The 16,190-nt window shown below is 49.7% G+C and overlaps 5 protein-coding genes across 5 annotated transcripts; all 5 read left to right on the top strand.

Moving 5' to 3' along the window:
• Positions 1 to 1,009: 1,009 nt before the first annotated feature.
• Positions 1,010 to 2,230, top strand: BDZ99DRAFT_569573 (uncharacterized protein; the record flags this gene model as incomplete). The annotated part of the gene is made up of 4 exons (XM_033727898.1): positions 1,010 to 1,121; positions 1,176 to 1,334; positions 1,386 to 1,685; positions 1,824 to 2,230. The coding sequence occupies exons 1-4, from the start codon at positions 1,115 to 1,117 to the stop codon at positions 2,228 to 2,230; spliced, it is 873 nt and encodes a 290-aa protein (XP_033578533.1). The 5' UTR covers positions 1,010 to 1,114.
• Positions 2,231 to 3,177: 947 nt separating this feature from the next.
• Positions 3,178 to 5,334, top strand: BDZ99DRAFT_559676 (uncharacterized protein; the record flags this gene model as incomplete). The annotated part of the gene is made up of 2 exons (XM_033727268.1): positions 3,178 to 3,226; positions 3,284 to 5,334. 2 exons carry the CDS (start codon positions 3,178 to 3,180, stop codon positions 5,332 to 5,334), a joined length of 2,100 nt encoding a protein of 699 aa, XP_033578532.1.
• Positions 5,335 to 5,705: 371 nt separating this feature from the next.
• On the top strand, positions 5,706 to 5,989 carry BDZ99DRAFT_461594 (uncharacterized protein). Its single transcript, XM_033719650.1, has one exon. It carries the CDS (start codon positions 5,803 to 5,805, stop codon positions 5,956 to 5,958), a length of 156 nt encoding a protein of 51 aa, XP_033578531.1. The 5' UTR covers positions 5,706 to 5,802; the 3' UTR covers positions 5,959 to 5,989.
• Positions 5,990 to 7,769: 1,780 nt separating this feature from the next.
• Positions 7,770 to 10,796, top strand: BDZ99DRAFT_518827 (uncharacterized protein; the record flags this gene model as incomplete). The annotated part of the gene is made up of 6 exons (XM_033725344.1): positions 7,770 to 7,881; positions 7,935 to 8,252; positions 8,308 to 8,364; positions 8,416 to 8,787; positions 8,840 to 9,918; positions 9,963 to 10,796. The coding sequence occupies 6 exons, from the start codon at positions 7,770 to 7,772 to the stop codon at positions 10,794 to 10,796; spliced, it is 2,772 nt and encodes a 923-aa protein (XP_033578530.1).
• A 1,513-nt stretch (positions 10,797 to 12,309) lies between these two features.
• Positions 12,310 to 14,555, top strand: BDZ99DRAFT_475107 (uncharacterized protein; the record flags this gene model as incomplete). The annotated part of the gene is made up of 3 exons (XM_033721955.1): positions 12,310 to 12,403; positions 12,459 to 12,716; positions 12,775 to 14,555. 3 exons carry the CDS (start codon positions 12,310 to 12,312, stop codon positions 14,553 to 14,555), a joined length of 2,133 nt encoding a protein of 710 aa, XP_033578529.1.
• Between the last annotated feature and the right edge of the window lie 1,635 nt (positions 14,556 to 16,190).

Here is a 16,190-nt window from a genome sequence, read left to right as displayed (position 1 = left end):
AGACTGCCTCTTGACTAGCTGGCTAAATCCTAGCTGGGCTGCTCCTCGCAGTGGTGTCGAGTCAGCAAGATGGGAACCAAGCAAGGATTAATATGTGTGCTGAGACTTCTGACGTACTGCTGTATATCGAGGCTTTTGCCACAGTATCTGAGCTCTGAGATGTTCTAGGCTGGGACGATGCGAATAGAGAAGCTGACGTCTTTTTTGCTAAGCTCGCCTCTAAGAACGCGGGGTGAAGGCGCGGCGAGGCGGGGATAGTTACGTTGGATTGTAGGATGGCTTGTCGGCTTTCTGAGGTGGTGTATCTATGGAAGGGTGGTTGGTTGAGCCTAAGGTATGGGATACGTCGCGAGGTAGGTGTGGATTGGGGGCGTGAAGGACGTTGCGCCGATGGCTAGGCTGACCCGCAGGCATAACACTGATGAGCAGCACTGGCGGCTTAACTCGATCTACTTGGACGCTCTATATGTGCCGTCTGGGCCCGTAGCTGGTCGACGAAACTATCAGAAGTGGTTGGACGCCTCCTCGATCTATGGGCCTGACACGAAATCTTCGTTCTTTCGCCTCAATTTCCACCGCCCCGGTTGAAGCCCGCTTCTTCGCTTCCATACCAGCTTGACGCTTTTGCAATTGCTGGCTGGTGGATGCTAAACAGGTTATGGTGAATGTGCCCAGTGGTTACAAGAGGTAACAAAACCGGCATGTGACGCTCTCCCTGCTCCCATCTGCAGCCTGCCATCTTTACAGGTTAGTGAATGACATCTGCTGGGCAGGGTCCGATTTCGAAATGTGTTTAATCTCAATCCGAGATTCTATCCTTCAATACACTCGAAGCTTCCTTCTCACACCACTGCCTTGGAGCTTTTTCAAGTGTTCCCCACATTTCCACCTACGCTTTGCACCCTCCCACCTTCATGATTCCTCCCTCTCTCGTCCATTTTGGGACGATGCCTTCGTCCACGGCGTCGCGCATCTCTGCAGCTAGCCTGACCTCCATCCAGTTTCGTGACATGCCCGAGCCAGTTCCTCGCAGCAAGCCCTTCATCCTGCCGGACTGCCCTAGCATTATCGGCCCTTACGACAAAACCTACGAAAAGCCACGGAGAAGCTTTTGATGAAAGGTAAAGTTAATCACCAAGCTCTGAACCTTCCTGTTCTAACCTACCTTGATGCAGCTCTTCTCCTAGTTGCCGCCCACGACGATGCCATTGAGCAGGGGCCCCCCTCCTCGACGACCCTGGGCGTCATGTGCGACAAGGCTGGGCTGACTCTCAAGTTCGTTGAATTTGTCAAAAAGCGGTTCGATCAGGTCATTGAGAACTTAGCCATGAAAGGTAAGTTTCATTATCCCGATTTTCATTCACCTGTACTAATACTTGATGTAGCCCTCCTCGAAGTTACAGATTTTGATTCTTCCGACATCGATGGCGAAGACGAAGAAGAAGTTCCTCTAGCCAGCGATGGTGAAGACCCGGTCTCCCTGACTGGCGAGATTGAAGAGGAACCCCTCCTCACGCCCTCACCTCAATCCTTGTCGCGGAAGTCTACTCTCTGCCCCGGCGACTCTGTGTCACAGCAGGGCGACCTTGAGAACGAACCCAAGGTCGAGGAGCCATTCCAACAGGCTTCTACGGAAAATATCGTGAGTAAGGATACTGTCAATTCCGAAGGTCTTACAAAGTCTGGTAAGCGGGACACCCGATTTCAGGCCTGTAGCTTTGTACTAATTTACACGCTTATGGCGACTGATCAGACTCCGATAGCATCCAAGATTCCGCCAGAGCCGCTCCCTACTCCGCCCGAATTGTCCACACCTGCCTAAGGCGATGAGCTTCAGCCTGAACGTCTCCGCTCGGACATCGAGACATCAGAATCAACCGTCGAGTTCGATTACGTTGCGCAGGACGATGTCAACTTGAATGACCTCAAGACCCTGGAAAACTTCAACAATGTTACTACCCAATCAGTTGAAATCATCGACAGCCAGGCAGAGGACATCCCCATCTCCGATGTTTCTTCTGCCGACCTTTCTGCAGTTTTGCACCACGACCAAAATACCCCGGAGACCGGCGATGGCTCGATCGACCACGCAGCAGCGTTCAGGGACGAGGCCGATGTTGAGACCAAGGAAAGGAATGAAGACAGCAAGATCGACATTGAGCGATCTACTTCCTCGCTAGATGCTACTCCATCCCCAAAGAAGCACGAAATTTGGACGGCTAAAAGATAGTCTAATTCCCAATGCATCAGCATTTCCATTGTAGTTGAAATGTATAAACCTAATAGCGAAAAGTAGATGGACTTAGGCTATTCTCTTGCTGTCTAGATACCCCTGTATGTGGTACCCGAGCTAGCATGTCTGCAATCAGTCAAACGGTAGCACTATTTCCATTGCGCGGAGCCTGCTCAGTGTGCATCCCGACTCTCTCACAATTCAATCACTTTGCCCTGTCAAAACACACATAATGCAACAGTACTTAATACTAAATCTACACGCCATGTCAGCGCTTTTGGTACATCTTGATTTCTACTCTTGGCCATATGCCATAATTCCGTGTGTTAGTCCCATATGTCCGCGTCAGAGCAGGTGAACAAGGTTTTAGCAGGACACGCTCTCGGCTCGAGAGACCCTCTAGGCCCCCATCTGAAGTCTCAAACTCATTTTGAGCGTTAGTCTGCGGTGAATATAGTGCAACAGGCTACCTGGGACTGTTTTCAGGTGATAGTCTTTCAGGCTGAGGCCAAGAATGAATTAATTGCCCATAAAAGGAACATCAAAACTACGTGGCATTAGCCCAATTGGTGGCACCCTGCGTAGATATCAGGCATATGATCGACCCTCATCGGGTCGAGCACGATATTCGACGAATCGTGTAATGAGAACGAAGCGTGCCCGCGGGGCGACCAAATCACCACCTGTCCACTCAGGTCACATGACCGCAACCTCCCAATGCTATAAAATCCCCCATCACTCCATGAACGGAGCTTCTTTCCACACACACATACTGTAACACAGTTCTCACCCCACCCCCACACCAAAGTTTTGCAGTATCCTACCACTGTGCAGTGTATCTTCGCACTTCTCAACCCCTACATCCTCCGCATTGTCTGCTCACAACGCCTCGTCTCGACCCTTCAGCATCCCCGGGTCCTCGGCTACCTCCTTGCATCATTGCCATGACTAGGAAGAGCCTCCAGTGTGCTAAGGGCAAATACACGGAGAAAGGTACGACTCATCATTCTTTCAATCTAGCTCACACTGGAGTTGCTAACCCGTGTCTAGGTCGACCTTCTAAGGCCGCTAAAGCTACCAGCGATTCAGATGTGCAGCTCATCTTATCTCGTGGTTCCTCGAAGTCCCGTCGTTGCTCTGAGACGAAGACGTCTCCAAAGTCTTCCGAACCCGGCTCCCCAGAGATAAGCCCGTCGACCCGCCCGAGTACCCCTACTTCGCCTCTAGTCGACGAAGGCAGCTTCGATAAGTCAACTGTCGAGACGAAAGATGTGGCAATCAGTATGCGTGATACCAAGGATCAGCCTTATAGTATCGTACCAATTCGCCCACCAATAATGCCCGAGGAGACTTCGCGTAGCCCCACATCTCCGTCAAAGCAGCCATTAGCACAGCCTAAATCAGCTACTTGCAGCGAGGTCGATAATTTCGAGGTCCAACTCGAAGCCTCTAAGATCGAACAGGATGATGTGGCGTTCCAAGTGGAAGAGAATGAGCCAACTGCTAACGGTACGAAACTAGCTAGCCTCCGTCTAAGTTTCGACAACTTCTGCAAGCAGATGGCGCAAATTAGGTATTGCCAGGAAGTACTGGAAAACAAAGATCCAGAGCATGTAAAGATGCTGGCGTCAGCGTCTAAGGACAAGACCTTGCTCGTCAGTTGCCAGATGGAGGCCCTAGACAAGATGAGTCGAGAAATTCTCGTGATGCGGGCGTTGATAGAGAGCTCCGAGGGGAAAGATGGCAAAGAGGTCAGTGGCTCAGAGGTTGACTACATCGCTGTGATCGAGGAAACGTGCACCGCGCGTGAGGACCAGACTCAGATCACGTCTCCGGACATCCTCCCATGGACCATCCCAATGAAAGCCGGCTCTGATGTTATTACCTACACCATCGAGAAGGCCGTCTTCGATGAGGCTTCATCGGTTCAGCAAGGTGTGCTGTCAGCCTCCCCGGCGGAACCACCGCTTGACCTTGTCATCTCTGTGACAGTTCCATTCACTGAGTCGAGCAAGCCCCTGGCTGAATTCAAGGAAGACATCGACTGTCGAGATGGAAATGACCATCTGACCTTATCCCTCGACGCCCCGTCAACCTCGCCGGTCGAAGCAGCTCCGGAGTCCACCACCGATGCCGTCGAGGTAAATTCCAGCGAGGTCGTGGAAACAGTGATCAATGATATCCTGGACAAGACTGCAGCAATTTCGGTCGTACAGCCAGGTGTTCCATCAAAATACACGATTGAGCTATCTTGTGACTCTATCAATACTGTCATGGAGCCTTCTCTTACGTTGCTCGAGGCCCCATCAACTCCGTCTGACGTTACTATGATCGACTGCCCTAACGCGGCTCTAGAGGGCTCAACTATCTCTCAGGCCCAAACTTCTGACCCCATGACTACATCGGTTGAGGAGAACCGTGCCGAACAACAGGATTTAGCCGCAGATACTGTCGTCAGCAGCCATGCAGGCACCGCTGAAGTCGAGGGGTTCGAGCTGGGTTCTGAAGATCAGGACACACAGAGCGTCGCCATCCTAAAGGCCGAGAAACCCGTCGAGAAACCCTCAATGTCCATGTACATTCCCCCCTCCCTTAGGCGCCAAAATCTAGTCACCAAGCCCACGAACTCGGTTTCAACAGTTCCACCAAAGGCCACTGCAGAGCCGACTATCACTAAGAGCATCCCTATCTCTCCCCTGCCGCAGCCTACCCCGAAGGTAGAACCCATCTTCGATTCGCCACTGCGGAATTATCAGACCGTGCCCCCGCCAGCGAGCCTGAAGGCACGCCCCGCACGTAACCCCCCGAAGACCACCCCAGGTCACAACAATGCCCCCCGCATGGACCCTAAGCAGTTCCAGGAGCGCCGCGCTCGCTTGATTAAGGAGGGCAAATGCTTCAAGTGTGAGAAGCAAGGCCACACGACCCGCGATTGCCCAACCAAACAAACCACTCACCGCTATACGAAGAATCCACGCGTCGGTGCCGTTTCACACCCCAGACAATCCGCCGCGGTTACGAAGGCCGTTCCCATGACTAAGGCCGTTCCCATGACTAAGGCCGTCCCTATGAGCAAGGCCGTCCCTATAACCAAGGAATAGGTGGACAAGAATTTCTTGGAGAAGAAGGCTCACCAAGGGAAGATGTTGGCGGACAGGATGGCCGCTGCGAGGGGCAAGCGGTCTCCCGAGCAGGTGAATCGCTCCGTTGCCTGGGTTAGCAGCATCAAAGCAGCGGATGAGGAGCTAAAGGCCAAGATGGCCTCGGTTGTTCGACCCAAGGTGGAGCTTGAGCTGAATACTCGCTACACCAAGGACGCAGAATGGACTGACTAAGTTGATTCTTTTCTCTTCTGCTTCTGTATGGTCATCCGGGTTTGTTTTTTTGCTGATGAGCTTGTATTGTTGTCTTTTGATACATGTTCACAGCCTTACATAGCGCGATCAACGTATAGTTACCAGTGTGCTGAAATACTCGGGTTGTAACAGCTACAACCTAGGATCAACAACTCATACGGTTCACGGTCACCTACGTACAGACTTGGAGTTGCTGGCATAGTAGCTGCCTACATGCCTAGCCAGTTACAACTTCTACAGAGAGGGGTTGGGGTACGGTGGCCTACCCTGCCTAATGCTGCCTACTGCTGCCTCCAATTAGTGCTTCTGCCTATGCATACAGTCACTTCCTACGTAGTATATAGTTTGGCCTTCGGGCCCCCGAAATAAGACAGAGTTCACATCAATTTTCAACCTGAGTGAAATACAATGGGCTTCAGAAGAGCATATCCCCAATCTGCAAAATGGTGACTTTCTCATTAGCTTCTTGAGACTGTGTGATGCTTCCTGGCGTGACCCAGCCCTTAATAGATCAGGTAAGATCGCCAACGCAAGAGGCGCAAATTGGAGAGAGGTTCTTTACACGAGGAGATTATCGCTGGTGATTAGGAAGCTATCTGTTCCTGTATTCATGAGACTCGCTTTATTAAATAAGAAGTAATCGGACACACTACATATAGCCCTTATTCGCTTCTTTCATCTGAGAGTCACGCCCGCGGAGGCTCACTTCATCAAAACCAAATCGCTTAATCTATTAGTAAATAATCAGTCTCAGTCGGGAGATCTTTATATATATATTTTTTTTTAGTTATTTACGTTCTTTATAAGGAGAGGAAGTAGATTAAAGCTCGTAGACTTGATGCTGAAGGAAGGTCGACCTGACGGAAGTGGCGGTTATTCCTATATTACTCAGATGTTTCTAAATTTGGAAGAATGCAAAGCGGCACAAGTGGGAGAAAAAACGACAATCAGTTTGATAGAGTTAACAAAGACAAGGCCTCTAAGAAGGAGAGGGATAGAGTTGGATCTTGCCGTAGGAGTCGCCTTTATACGGAAGCGATAAAGTTTCTATATAGAACTGTTTGAAGCTACAAACTAAAGACCGTCTGCTTTCCATAAGCTCGTTTGCCCCTCTATGTGTATGAGCGTAAGCTAATTCAAGTATATCTACTACTTCTGCCCCAAGTCTCTCTTGCAATCTTATAGCTTCGCGTTATACACTTTCACCTATTTTGCATGTGCTACATATTGACGATTGCTTGTTCTGTAGAGAACGCTGGCAGCCAGACTAATAGCTTCGCCGTATAGTAGCTGCAAGCCCATAAGATCGCTATCACGTGCGTAATATTGCATTAGCAGGGGCCGCTAGCTAGTGAATTAATTGCCAATAATTTTTCTCACGTAGTATACCCCTTTCCGCAGCTTCTTGCAACTGTTGCCTTTTAGTTACATATGTCGGATTATAGCAATCACTTACAACAATCACGGCCGGTAGCAAACAGGGCTTTCATGAACTTAATGTTCGCGTTCCATATAACATCAGATGCTACGTCCTACAAATCAACATGTTCTACACTCGTAGACCCGTGACGCTCCCTACGCTCTTTTTCGCCCCTGGATATCAAGAATCTTTCAACAAGGCACAAAGCGAGTTAACAGTGCACTTTCGAGCTCATTGGTGTTGGTGATGAGGAAGCCCCCGCAACGTTGATGATTGCTATATTCACCACGCGTTGAAATCGCATTCGAAGACTGTCGGTACTCATCAACATTATCACAGGATGTTGAAGACTATTTCGGGTTGAAGTACAGCAACAGCTACCAAATCGCCGCAGCCATCCTGTCTCTTTGTACCGCACCAATGAGAGTGCTCCGTTCACTCCTTTGCGGTACATTCTGCGGTACTTGGAGGTCCCTTCTACGGTTATGAGCGGCACGTTCTACGGCACCTGCCCGTGCGTCTACTCTCCCATCAATATAAAAGAGGAACTGTCAGAGCCCAAGACCGACTTCTTTCCATCATCCGACGTGGACTTTTTGATCTTCCACTTGAGCATTTTTTCTCCTCTGCTGGGGATCCATGATTGCCGTGTCTCATCCCTACTACCAACCACTCATAGCTCGTCTCTCGTCTCCCTTCCATCGCTCCATTATTCACCCGTCTCCTGCTTTCCCTTCAATCTCCTCTCATCCTCGTCATCATGCCGTCTAGGCATTCACCTCGCCCTCTCTCCACCATAAAAATAGATGCTGCTATCGTCCAATACACTAGGGAATGTTACGCGAAGGCTGTCAAGGAGCTTGCTGAGCGATGTAAGACCTCGAATCTTCCCGATTTACATTCACGAGTCTAAAATTCCTCACAGCATCGCTAACACATGCACGCCATGCCATGGCCAAGGCCCAACCTCAGGAGAGGTCCACTCGCACCAAGGCCCAGAGTGGCTTGAAGCAGACTTCCATCCGGAAGTATTTCGTGAAGGTCGAGCCTGGTTGCCAGAATCTGCGGGCCAAAATCGAAGCATGCCAGGCCGCGAACAAAATCCTTGAAGAAACATTTCAAGCTTTGCTACTTTGGAATGCTCACCCTGAAAACAGCCAGACCCCACGTCTCGAGAAGCATGACATCTTGGACGTCAATGTACCCTCTGAGGTCACCATGGATTGCTCTTCTATCGCTAGAGGTAAGTACTCTTCTCACATGTACTGTATTGTCCACCATGCTAACCTTGCACGAAGTAAATGAAGAGTTAATGACAACGCTGGAGACACCGGATGCAACCAAGCTTCCCGAGGGTAAGCTTCCAATCAATTCATCATCCTCTTTTACCCTAACATCCTCCAAAGACACCAAAGCTGCCCTCCTGGTCAAGGACGATGATGATGTTGAGCCCACCATAGCAGCATCCGTCAAAACCTTCGGGGCTAGCCTTGCTGAGATTCAGGATTCTTTTATGCCTGTATCTTCTCCTAGCAACACCGAGGAGGGCCTTCTTAGAGGGGATAGGAATACAGATGTTCTTCAAGAAGTCCTCGTTCTCAAGGATCATTCATATGAGCAAGCTTCTCAGGAGGCAAATCTTGACGAAGACATTGATCACGAGGAAACATCTCGGCCGCTAGATGTTGTCAGCATCGAGGACTCTACCTCTCTTGACCATGGAAAGGGAACTCGCTCTGAGAACGAAGAGAATTCTCAAGATTCTCACGCAAGGCCAGGTAAGTGACCAGACAGCCTAGCCATTTGATCTCATATGTTGATACGATACAGATACGATTATCCACCCGAACGTAGCTGTGACCGATGTTCAAGCACCCCTTCCGTTTGAGAACAAATCTGGCGTCGAGTTCAAGGACTCAGTACTTCACATGTTGGCCGCAAACGCACCGACACCCCGCACTTCTCAGATCAATGCCGATTCTGGGATCAATTCTCTCCAAACATTCCAGGCTTCACGTCGCGTCGATTTCCATGGGGAATTATTCAAGATGAATTTCTCTAGCAATACCCCAATAGCCACTCCTTCCCTATCCCCAGTTGTCAAGTCTGTCGATCCTGAACAGGACGATATTCCAAAAGATATTCATCTTGCGGCCCGGAAGGCAATCAATTACCTCTTCGGACAGCAAGAGTCAGAACCGACCGGAAACGGCTTCATCGTTGGCGAAGTCCTTGAGGAGAACTTTGTGTCCCCCGATGAGCAAATCACCCCGCCAGTGGTCTTCCAGGGCGCAGAGAAACCTGAACCCCGCAAGGACACTAGTTTCGACTGGTGGGAGGACTTCGAGGACACTCTCCCTCCAGGTGCAATCACTTTGCTAGACGACGAGCCGGCCTATCCTAAGGCAGATCCGGATGAAGTTTTGGAATTTTCTAGAGCTAACATGGCCCCGAATTCTACGAGAAGTCGCTACCGGTGGGAGCTTCCGGAAACTCTGCCCACCATATTGGAGGATGAGCCTCTTGTTGAATTCCCGTCCTCTGATTCTCCTACTGTTGAATCTCTTAGCTGTGAAACCGGTCTTTCTCATGATAAGCTATCTTCCCTGCCCCTGGAGAAGCCCACCACCACTTCCTCAGACGAGGGGTATATCCAATGGCTTCGCCGTTCTCTACGGGCGGTTCCTCAAGCCTCGCATGACCACTTCCAGCCACAGGAAACTGCCGGCCTGGAGCGTTCTCCTAGCCGCGCAGAAAATCGCGAAGAGGCGCCAGAAGTCGACGGCTCTAGTGAAGATAGCACATCCGAGAGTGGCAAGAGCAGCTCGTCAGCCACCCTATCAACCTCATCTTCGGCACCGTCTACTAGACACTCGAGTAGTGAGATCAGCGGTAACACTCCAAACAGTGTCCATAGGTTTCGGAGTCGGCCCCGGCTCACCGCTCCCCCAAGGAGGATGCCTCTCAGAGCCTACCTCCCCATCTGCAAAACTACCCAAAGATCCGCGCTACCAACTACGTCCAGAAGCAGGTCTCTGCTCCCACTCTTGTCACCATTTCGAAGCCAGTACCTAAGAAAATGGTACAGAAAAAGCCCTCAGGCCCTACGAAGGGTCCTTATGACAGGCAACTTGCTAAGTATGGCAAGAAAGCCACTCCATCTGCCACTAAGCCTGCCCCGAAGCAGGTCGCCCAGTCCAAAGTTGCTCCATCTCAACAGAAGCCTACAGTGACTGAACCTAAGACCGCACGTCCAGCTATCCAAACCTATGTTCTGCCTGCGCTTCGCAAATCTCAGGCCTCTTCTTCCACGACTTCCGATCCACCCAAGAAGCAGAACCCAACTGCCTCCTTTATGCCGACCCTGGGTCCTCGCCCCGTACCAATATCTACAGCAGCTTCTAAGGGCGCCCAGAGCCGACGACCGCTTTGGAAGCCCCCAGGATCGTGCAAGAACTTGAACTTCATTAATACGATAGCAAATCGAGCAGGTGCGAAGTCTCAGCGTGGAGCGGCACCAGCCTGCCTAGTGACGAACGACTACTCGAAGGCAGAGGTGCTTGGTCGCACCACTGTCCGTAAACCCCTTACTGAACGACTAGCACCTAACTCTGCTTGGAGCAACTGGGGAACCGATATGGCCAAGGCTGACGTTGCGCACATTGCGGCATTGAAGCAGCGTAAGGAAGCGGCTGCAAAGCACACTGCGGTGATGAGAGACAACCAAGGCTTGCATACTATCGACAAGAAGGCTAAAGCAAGACAAGTGGTTCACGTGGAGGAGTAAGGGAGGAGGATGGCAAGGTGGTGGTTCGGGTGTGATTTCTTTTTTATTGTCTTTCGTGCTTTTCTTTGGATTTAGCGTTGATTTTGCGTTTGGATTTTGCGTTGACTTTCGTGTGCTTTAAATGTACCTGCGTAGCGTGTTGGGTTTTGATATATATAATAGTCTCAGTAGATGTTAATTGCATCACACACATCACCTCTCTCTCAATCTGGTTTGCGTGTCGTGACTCAGTGAGAAGTCTCGGATGCATCCAGGTGTAACTATACAGCATGGTTTGGAATTTCCAGCTCATTAGGTATCATAGAACATAAAAAAGAGCGCAGTGAAAAAGGGTCTGATTTAGTTTCACTTCCGAATGTTAACACTAGCTATAAATATGAGAGCTTTGCCAGCTGATAAGGGCAAAAGATGAGTTTGTATGTCTGAGCCACTGTGACTTTGCTGCGTTCTCCTTTCTTCATTCCTTTCTTTAGAAGAACTTCTTCGTCCGCTTCCGCTATTGTCGCTTACGTAGTCGCCGACTCGGCCATGCCTCTCGTATCTTCCATACTGCCATGTAGCATACACGCAACCTATCCCTTTAATCCATGCCCACATGAAAAGGGAGACAGGAGCTCTATCTTAGGGAAAGACTCTCATTAAGCCCAGAACCATAGCTAGCTAATGTTCTTAAACTCCTCAAAGCTATGTAAAAGTAGCCACGACCTTGTTAGAGATTCCAGAAGAAGTTTCTCAGATGCTAGCTAAGTTGAAAGCCATGGTCCTATCCTCTATGTTGGAGATGTTTTGGTAGCGGAACCGGGTTATGATCAAGAGCTGTGGCAAGGGCTATATACAATGTGCAATGCGTAGTTTTAAGAGGACTATTGGCGGCAGCAAGACGCCAAGCCGGCGATGCGGTTGAAAGATCAGGAGGTGTACACCTGACCGTGGGCACGTGAGTGAATGGCCTGACGAGGGAGCTTGGGTATGAAATAGATCATCGAAGCGAGTAAGAATGTACCACTAAAGTCACGGTTGATAACAATAGACTCCATAGGGCACTGATAAAAGTCTACAAAAGCTAGTTTTATGAAATCTCCAGTGAGTTTAATGCATGTTACCTTTGTAGAAGCCATCAGCATACTAAAACGATTATTATCTGCACGCCGGCATTGCAAAGAAGGGCAACCAAACTCTGTTTTAATGTAAATCATAACAATCACTCCACCAGAGAACAGAAAATGTGGTACATCGTCAGTCATACTTGGTGGTACAATCCACGGAACCTGAAATTGGTTCACTGTGCTTGGCCGGAGAAGTCACGTGGGGGTCACGTTCACTGATTCCTCCTCGTATATAAAGCCTCTTCTTCCATCTTTTAGTTTATTTTTCCATTCTCTTGACACCGCTTTTTTGTCTCACAGCCAACATTTCTTGTCTCCCACACCTGCCTCAACCTTTCCCACCGCAACCCCCACATTTCTCCTGCCTTCTCATCATACCTTCATTTCGTATCTCGTCTTCATTCATCATGCCTGCCACTACGCGCGACAAGCTGCCTCCGGCTCTTGTTCGCTACACGCGTCGTCAGTTCAACAAGGCACTCGAACGTTTGGCTTACCAAGGTAAGATCACCCCAGACAAACAGTTCATTTACCCAAGCCAATCATCCACAAACAGCCGTGCTACAGGCAGCCGAAGAGGACAAGGCAGGTGCATCGAGCTCATCCCCTCAACAGACTAGTTCTGGCCGTTCTTACGCCGAGCCACTCCGCTTCCGACATAATCCGTCCCCGTCGACTCTAGCGCCGCTGGAATCGGTCTTTCAGACAGCTGCTGCTGAGGCTCAGCCCTTGAGCCCGAAAGCTCTCAGACAGGGATCTATTGAGAAATTCCTGATCAACATGGAGAAAGAAATGAAGGCCCCGTCTGAGGATGGTAAGTCGTATACCAACTTCCAGGTCACCTATTCTTATACTAATCCACTCATGTTCAGTCCCTAACGATACCCATTCCATACCTGAGATCGACGCTTCGGTTGACGAGGCCCAACGTTCGACTCTATCTCTCAACCCAGAAGCCTCCTCGTTTGCTCCAATGGAGGCGCAGGCGAAGTCTGTCAACGTTGCCACTGGTGATGCAGCAAAAGTCCTTCATGCTGCCTACTTGGAGCGTCGACTACTCCCCTTGATATCGGTCCATAATATGGAAGCAGCTGTGGAGGACGAGGAGAACAAGGAGACCGTGAGCCAGCACGATGTAATCGACCAATTTCTCCCGAACGCTTTGGACAGCGAGACAGAAATCGAGAAGATCCTTGACGAGATTGTGACTACCGCAATCATCGAGTCATCCAGCTCTCATTCAGAGGTGCACGTTCATCAACAGCAGTCCCAGTCCAAAACACCATCTGAAATCGAGGACGATGAGGTTGACGCAGTCAACGATACTCCTGACACTCTCCTCTCAGAGCCTCGCGCATCAGATTCCGAACGCTTCTCTTCGCCAAGCTTGGTAATTTCAGAGGACAATTCAATCAACGCAAAGCATGCACCACTACCATCCAAAGGCACCAGTATGTTTGACCGCCTGACAATTGGTCCCGACGGTAAGCCCGAAAGGGAATTCCAACCCGGAGGAATCCAATACCGGATTGTCGACGATTCTGAAGATGATTCTGGTGAAGATTCTGAGGAATGCGAAGAGTACGACGATGAGGCTGAAGACGGTGAAGAAGATGAGAATGCTGAAGAAGACGAGAATGTTCAGGAAGGTGACAGTGAAGAATATAAGACCGTGGACGACTACTCGAACTTTTCCGAGGAGAAGAGGAGTGCTCAAGAGCATACCGAGGTGTCCAACTCCTCCTCGGACCTGTTCTACGAGCAGAACATCCGCGATACAGTTGCTTGCGAGCATAATGGTCGCCCAGAGCAGCATGAGGCTGAGATACCCACCGTTGATAACTTCAGTACTTCCATTGACTTCGCTTTTCCCAGTGACTCTTCCGCAACCTCTGAGCTTTCTATCTCCACCACCTCGGATGACGCCGCCCCAGACACGTCAGCTCTTTCTTATCCGGTCGAGCACGAGGTTGGGAGTATCCAGGCGGCCAACACTTTCAAGAATGACAGCACCAGCGAAAGCGGGGCTGTTACCGACGGAAGCGCAAAGGAAAAAACCCACTACTCCACTACCAGTTCTCAGTCTTCTCCGGATAGTCCGAAGGTCTGCCCAACCGACGTTGGACATGGTCTCAAAACTTCATCAGTGCCTTTCACCACTACATGTCCACCCTCGCCAGAGGAAGACGCTTCCCGGGTGAGCATCCCGCCTCACCTCCGCAAGAATCTCCAAGTCCAAAATGTACAATCTGTCCGGTCCCCACCAGTAGAGAAGCAGACATCGATCCCCATCCCGGCTCACACCTCAACTACCACCCCGGCTCCATCGGTTAAGCCGGTTCCCGTCAAGCTTGCTACAAAGACCAAGGGCCAGCTAGGCCTTGAATCGAGATATTCTACAGGGTTGGCCAAGGCACGGGGCCAGGCGCCACCCACCAAATCTACTCCCCAACCGGCCATGAAGGCGCAGACCACTTCTACGCAAGCCCCGAGGCTAATATCTGGAGGCTTCAACAACATCCAGCATTATTCCAAGTCCCAGTCGAAGGGATGGGCTTCTGCTAAGGCTGATGAAGACAAGCCGCCTAAGATTTTGCATGCACTCGAGAGATTCGCTCAAGAGATGGGTGCTTCTGAACAAGATTGCGACTAAGCTGTCTCCGAGGCGATTGATTCTATTGCAAAGAAAGGCAGTAGCATGAAGACGTCCAAGTGGGCGCCCAAGGGAGCGAAGTGTGACCCTAATTAGCTATAGGGTAGATTTGGACTGTCTAAGGAAGCAGCTTCGGGGACTATGCGCTCACTTCTATGAGTTCGTGAGCGAAGCGATGGGCTTAGCAAATAGTCTTGCGTGTGTCCTTCTTTCATTTCTCTGCTTTATGATGCTTTTCTAAGAGGAAAGGCTCTGGGACTCTTCTTGTAGTCTAGACTTCGGCTTTTCGTAGATCGAATCATTGCCATCAATATCTCTTCTCTGAACATGAACTGTTGTGATGGTTAAGCTGCATCGTCTATATATCCCGTTCACAGGATCTTTACCATATCGTGCTGTGGTGCTACCTACATATATATGAATGCATTTTTGAACTCCCATTTCTTTCCCCAAAATATTACCTCGAAATGGTAAATCAGCCATCGTTCACATACACCAGACGCATGAAGACCCCATTTCAGACCCCCACTTTTCGCTTGTTAATGAGGAAATTTTCATGCATTGCGATTCAATGTAAGACATTACGGTATGACTAGATGTCGAAGGTAGTCTTATCTGCTTCTTCCTTCAATCTACAGCACGCTCTATTTCTACCAGAAGAAGATCCAATGATGAGGAATCTCGAGAAAATTACCAACGAAGAGGGTACATGAAACCGCGCTACTGATCAAAAAGCCCATCGGCGTGCCTACATAATACGTGGATAGCTACAGTATTCCAGAATTTCGTTGCGCTTGGAAATTGTCACCTTCTATCTCCCATTCAAACGCGATACAGAGCGAACGTTCCAGGGCCGTCTAGGACCGTCAAACTTTTCGAGCAAGATTTTCCAGGTTCGAAACTGTGGGATTATGACAATCACGTACAGCAATCAATGCTTGTAGCAAACAGGGCGCTTTCATGTACATGAAGTCGCGTTCTATCAATGTTCGAATGCTACGGCCTGCAAACCAACACGCGGTAATAAGAAATGTACGTGGTGCAAGTCATCTGGATTTCAGATCAAAATACGACCAAGAACCCAGCAATGGTGCGTATTGAGTGGCTGCTGCGAAAACCTCGCTGTCTGCCGTTAATGTCAGTGGTGTTGGAAGTACACTCGATCGCGATGATTCTGAAAGCACATTTATATAGTGAAGTAACGCTCGACCTACACATTGAAAGATCCTCCTCATTGCCACATCAACTTAACAACCATCAATGGCAAAAGTCGATAGCGATATAAATCATGAACAACAGAGAATAAACCACATTGCAGAGCCACGCAGATGATTATGATAATTTCAATCGAAAGCTGTATACGAGGATAGCAACACCAACCATATTCAAAATTGAGGGTCCCACGCGGGAGGTCCGGAGACGAAGCACGAAAAGCAAACGCAAATAAATACATCTTGGAACTGGCACCGACGTCGCACAGCCCAGTCCCTCACACCACTTTCTTGAATCCGTTAGGTTGCTTGATAAAGCGGAAATAGGAGAAGGGTGAGGAAGGGTTAAGCAGTGTTTGGCGAGAGAGATTTTCCCAGGTCGTGACGTCACGTGCAACCGCTTGGCATTCACCGTTTACTTGCG

This window comes from Mytilinidion resinicola (genome assembly GCF_010093595.1).
Source record: "Mytilinidion resinicola strain CBS 304.34 unplaced genomic scaffold BDZ99scaffold_7, whole genome shotgun sequence".
NCBI lineage: Eukaryota > Fungi > Ascomycota > Dothideomycetes > Mytilinidiales > Mytilinidiaceae > Mytilinidion > Mytilinidion resinicola.
Note: the sequence above shows the minus strand (reverse complement) of the source record. Positions and strands in the feature narration are given on the sequence as shown.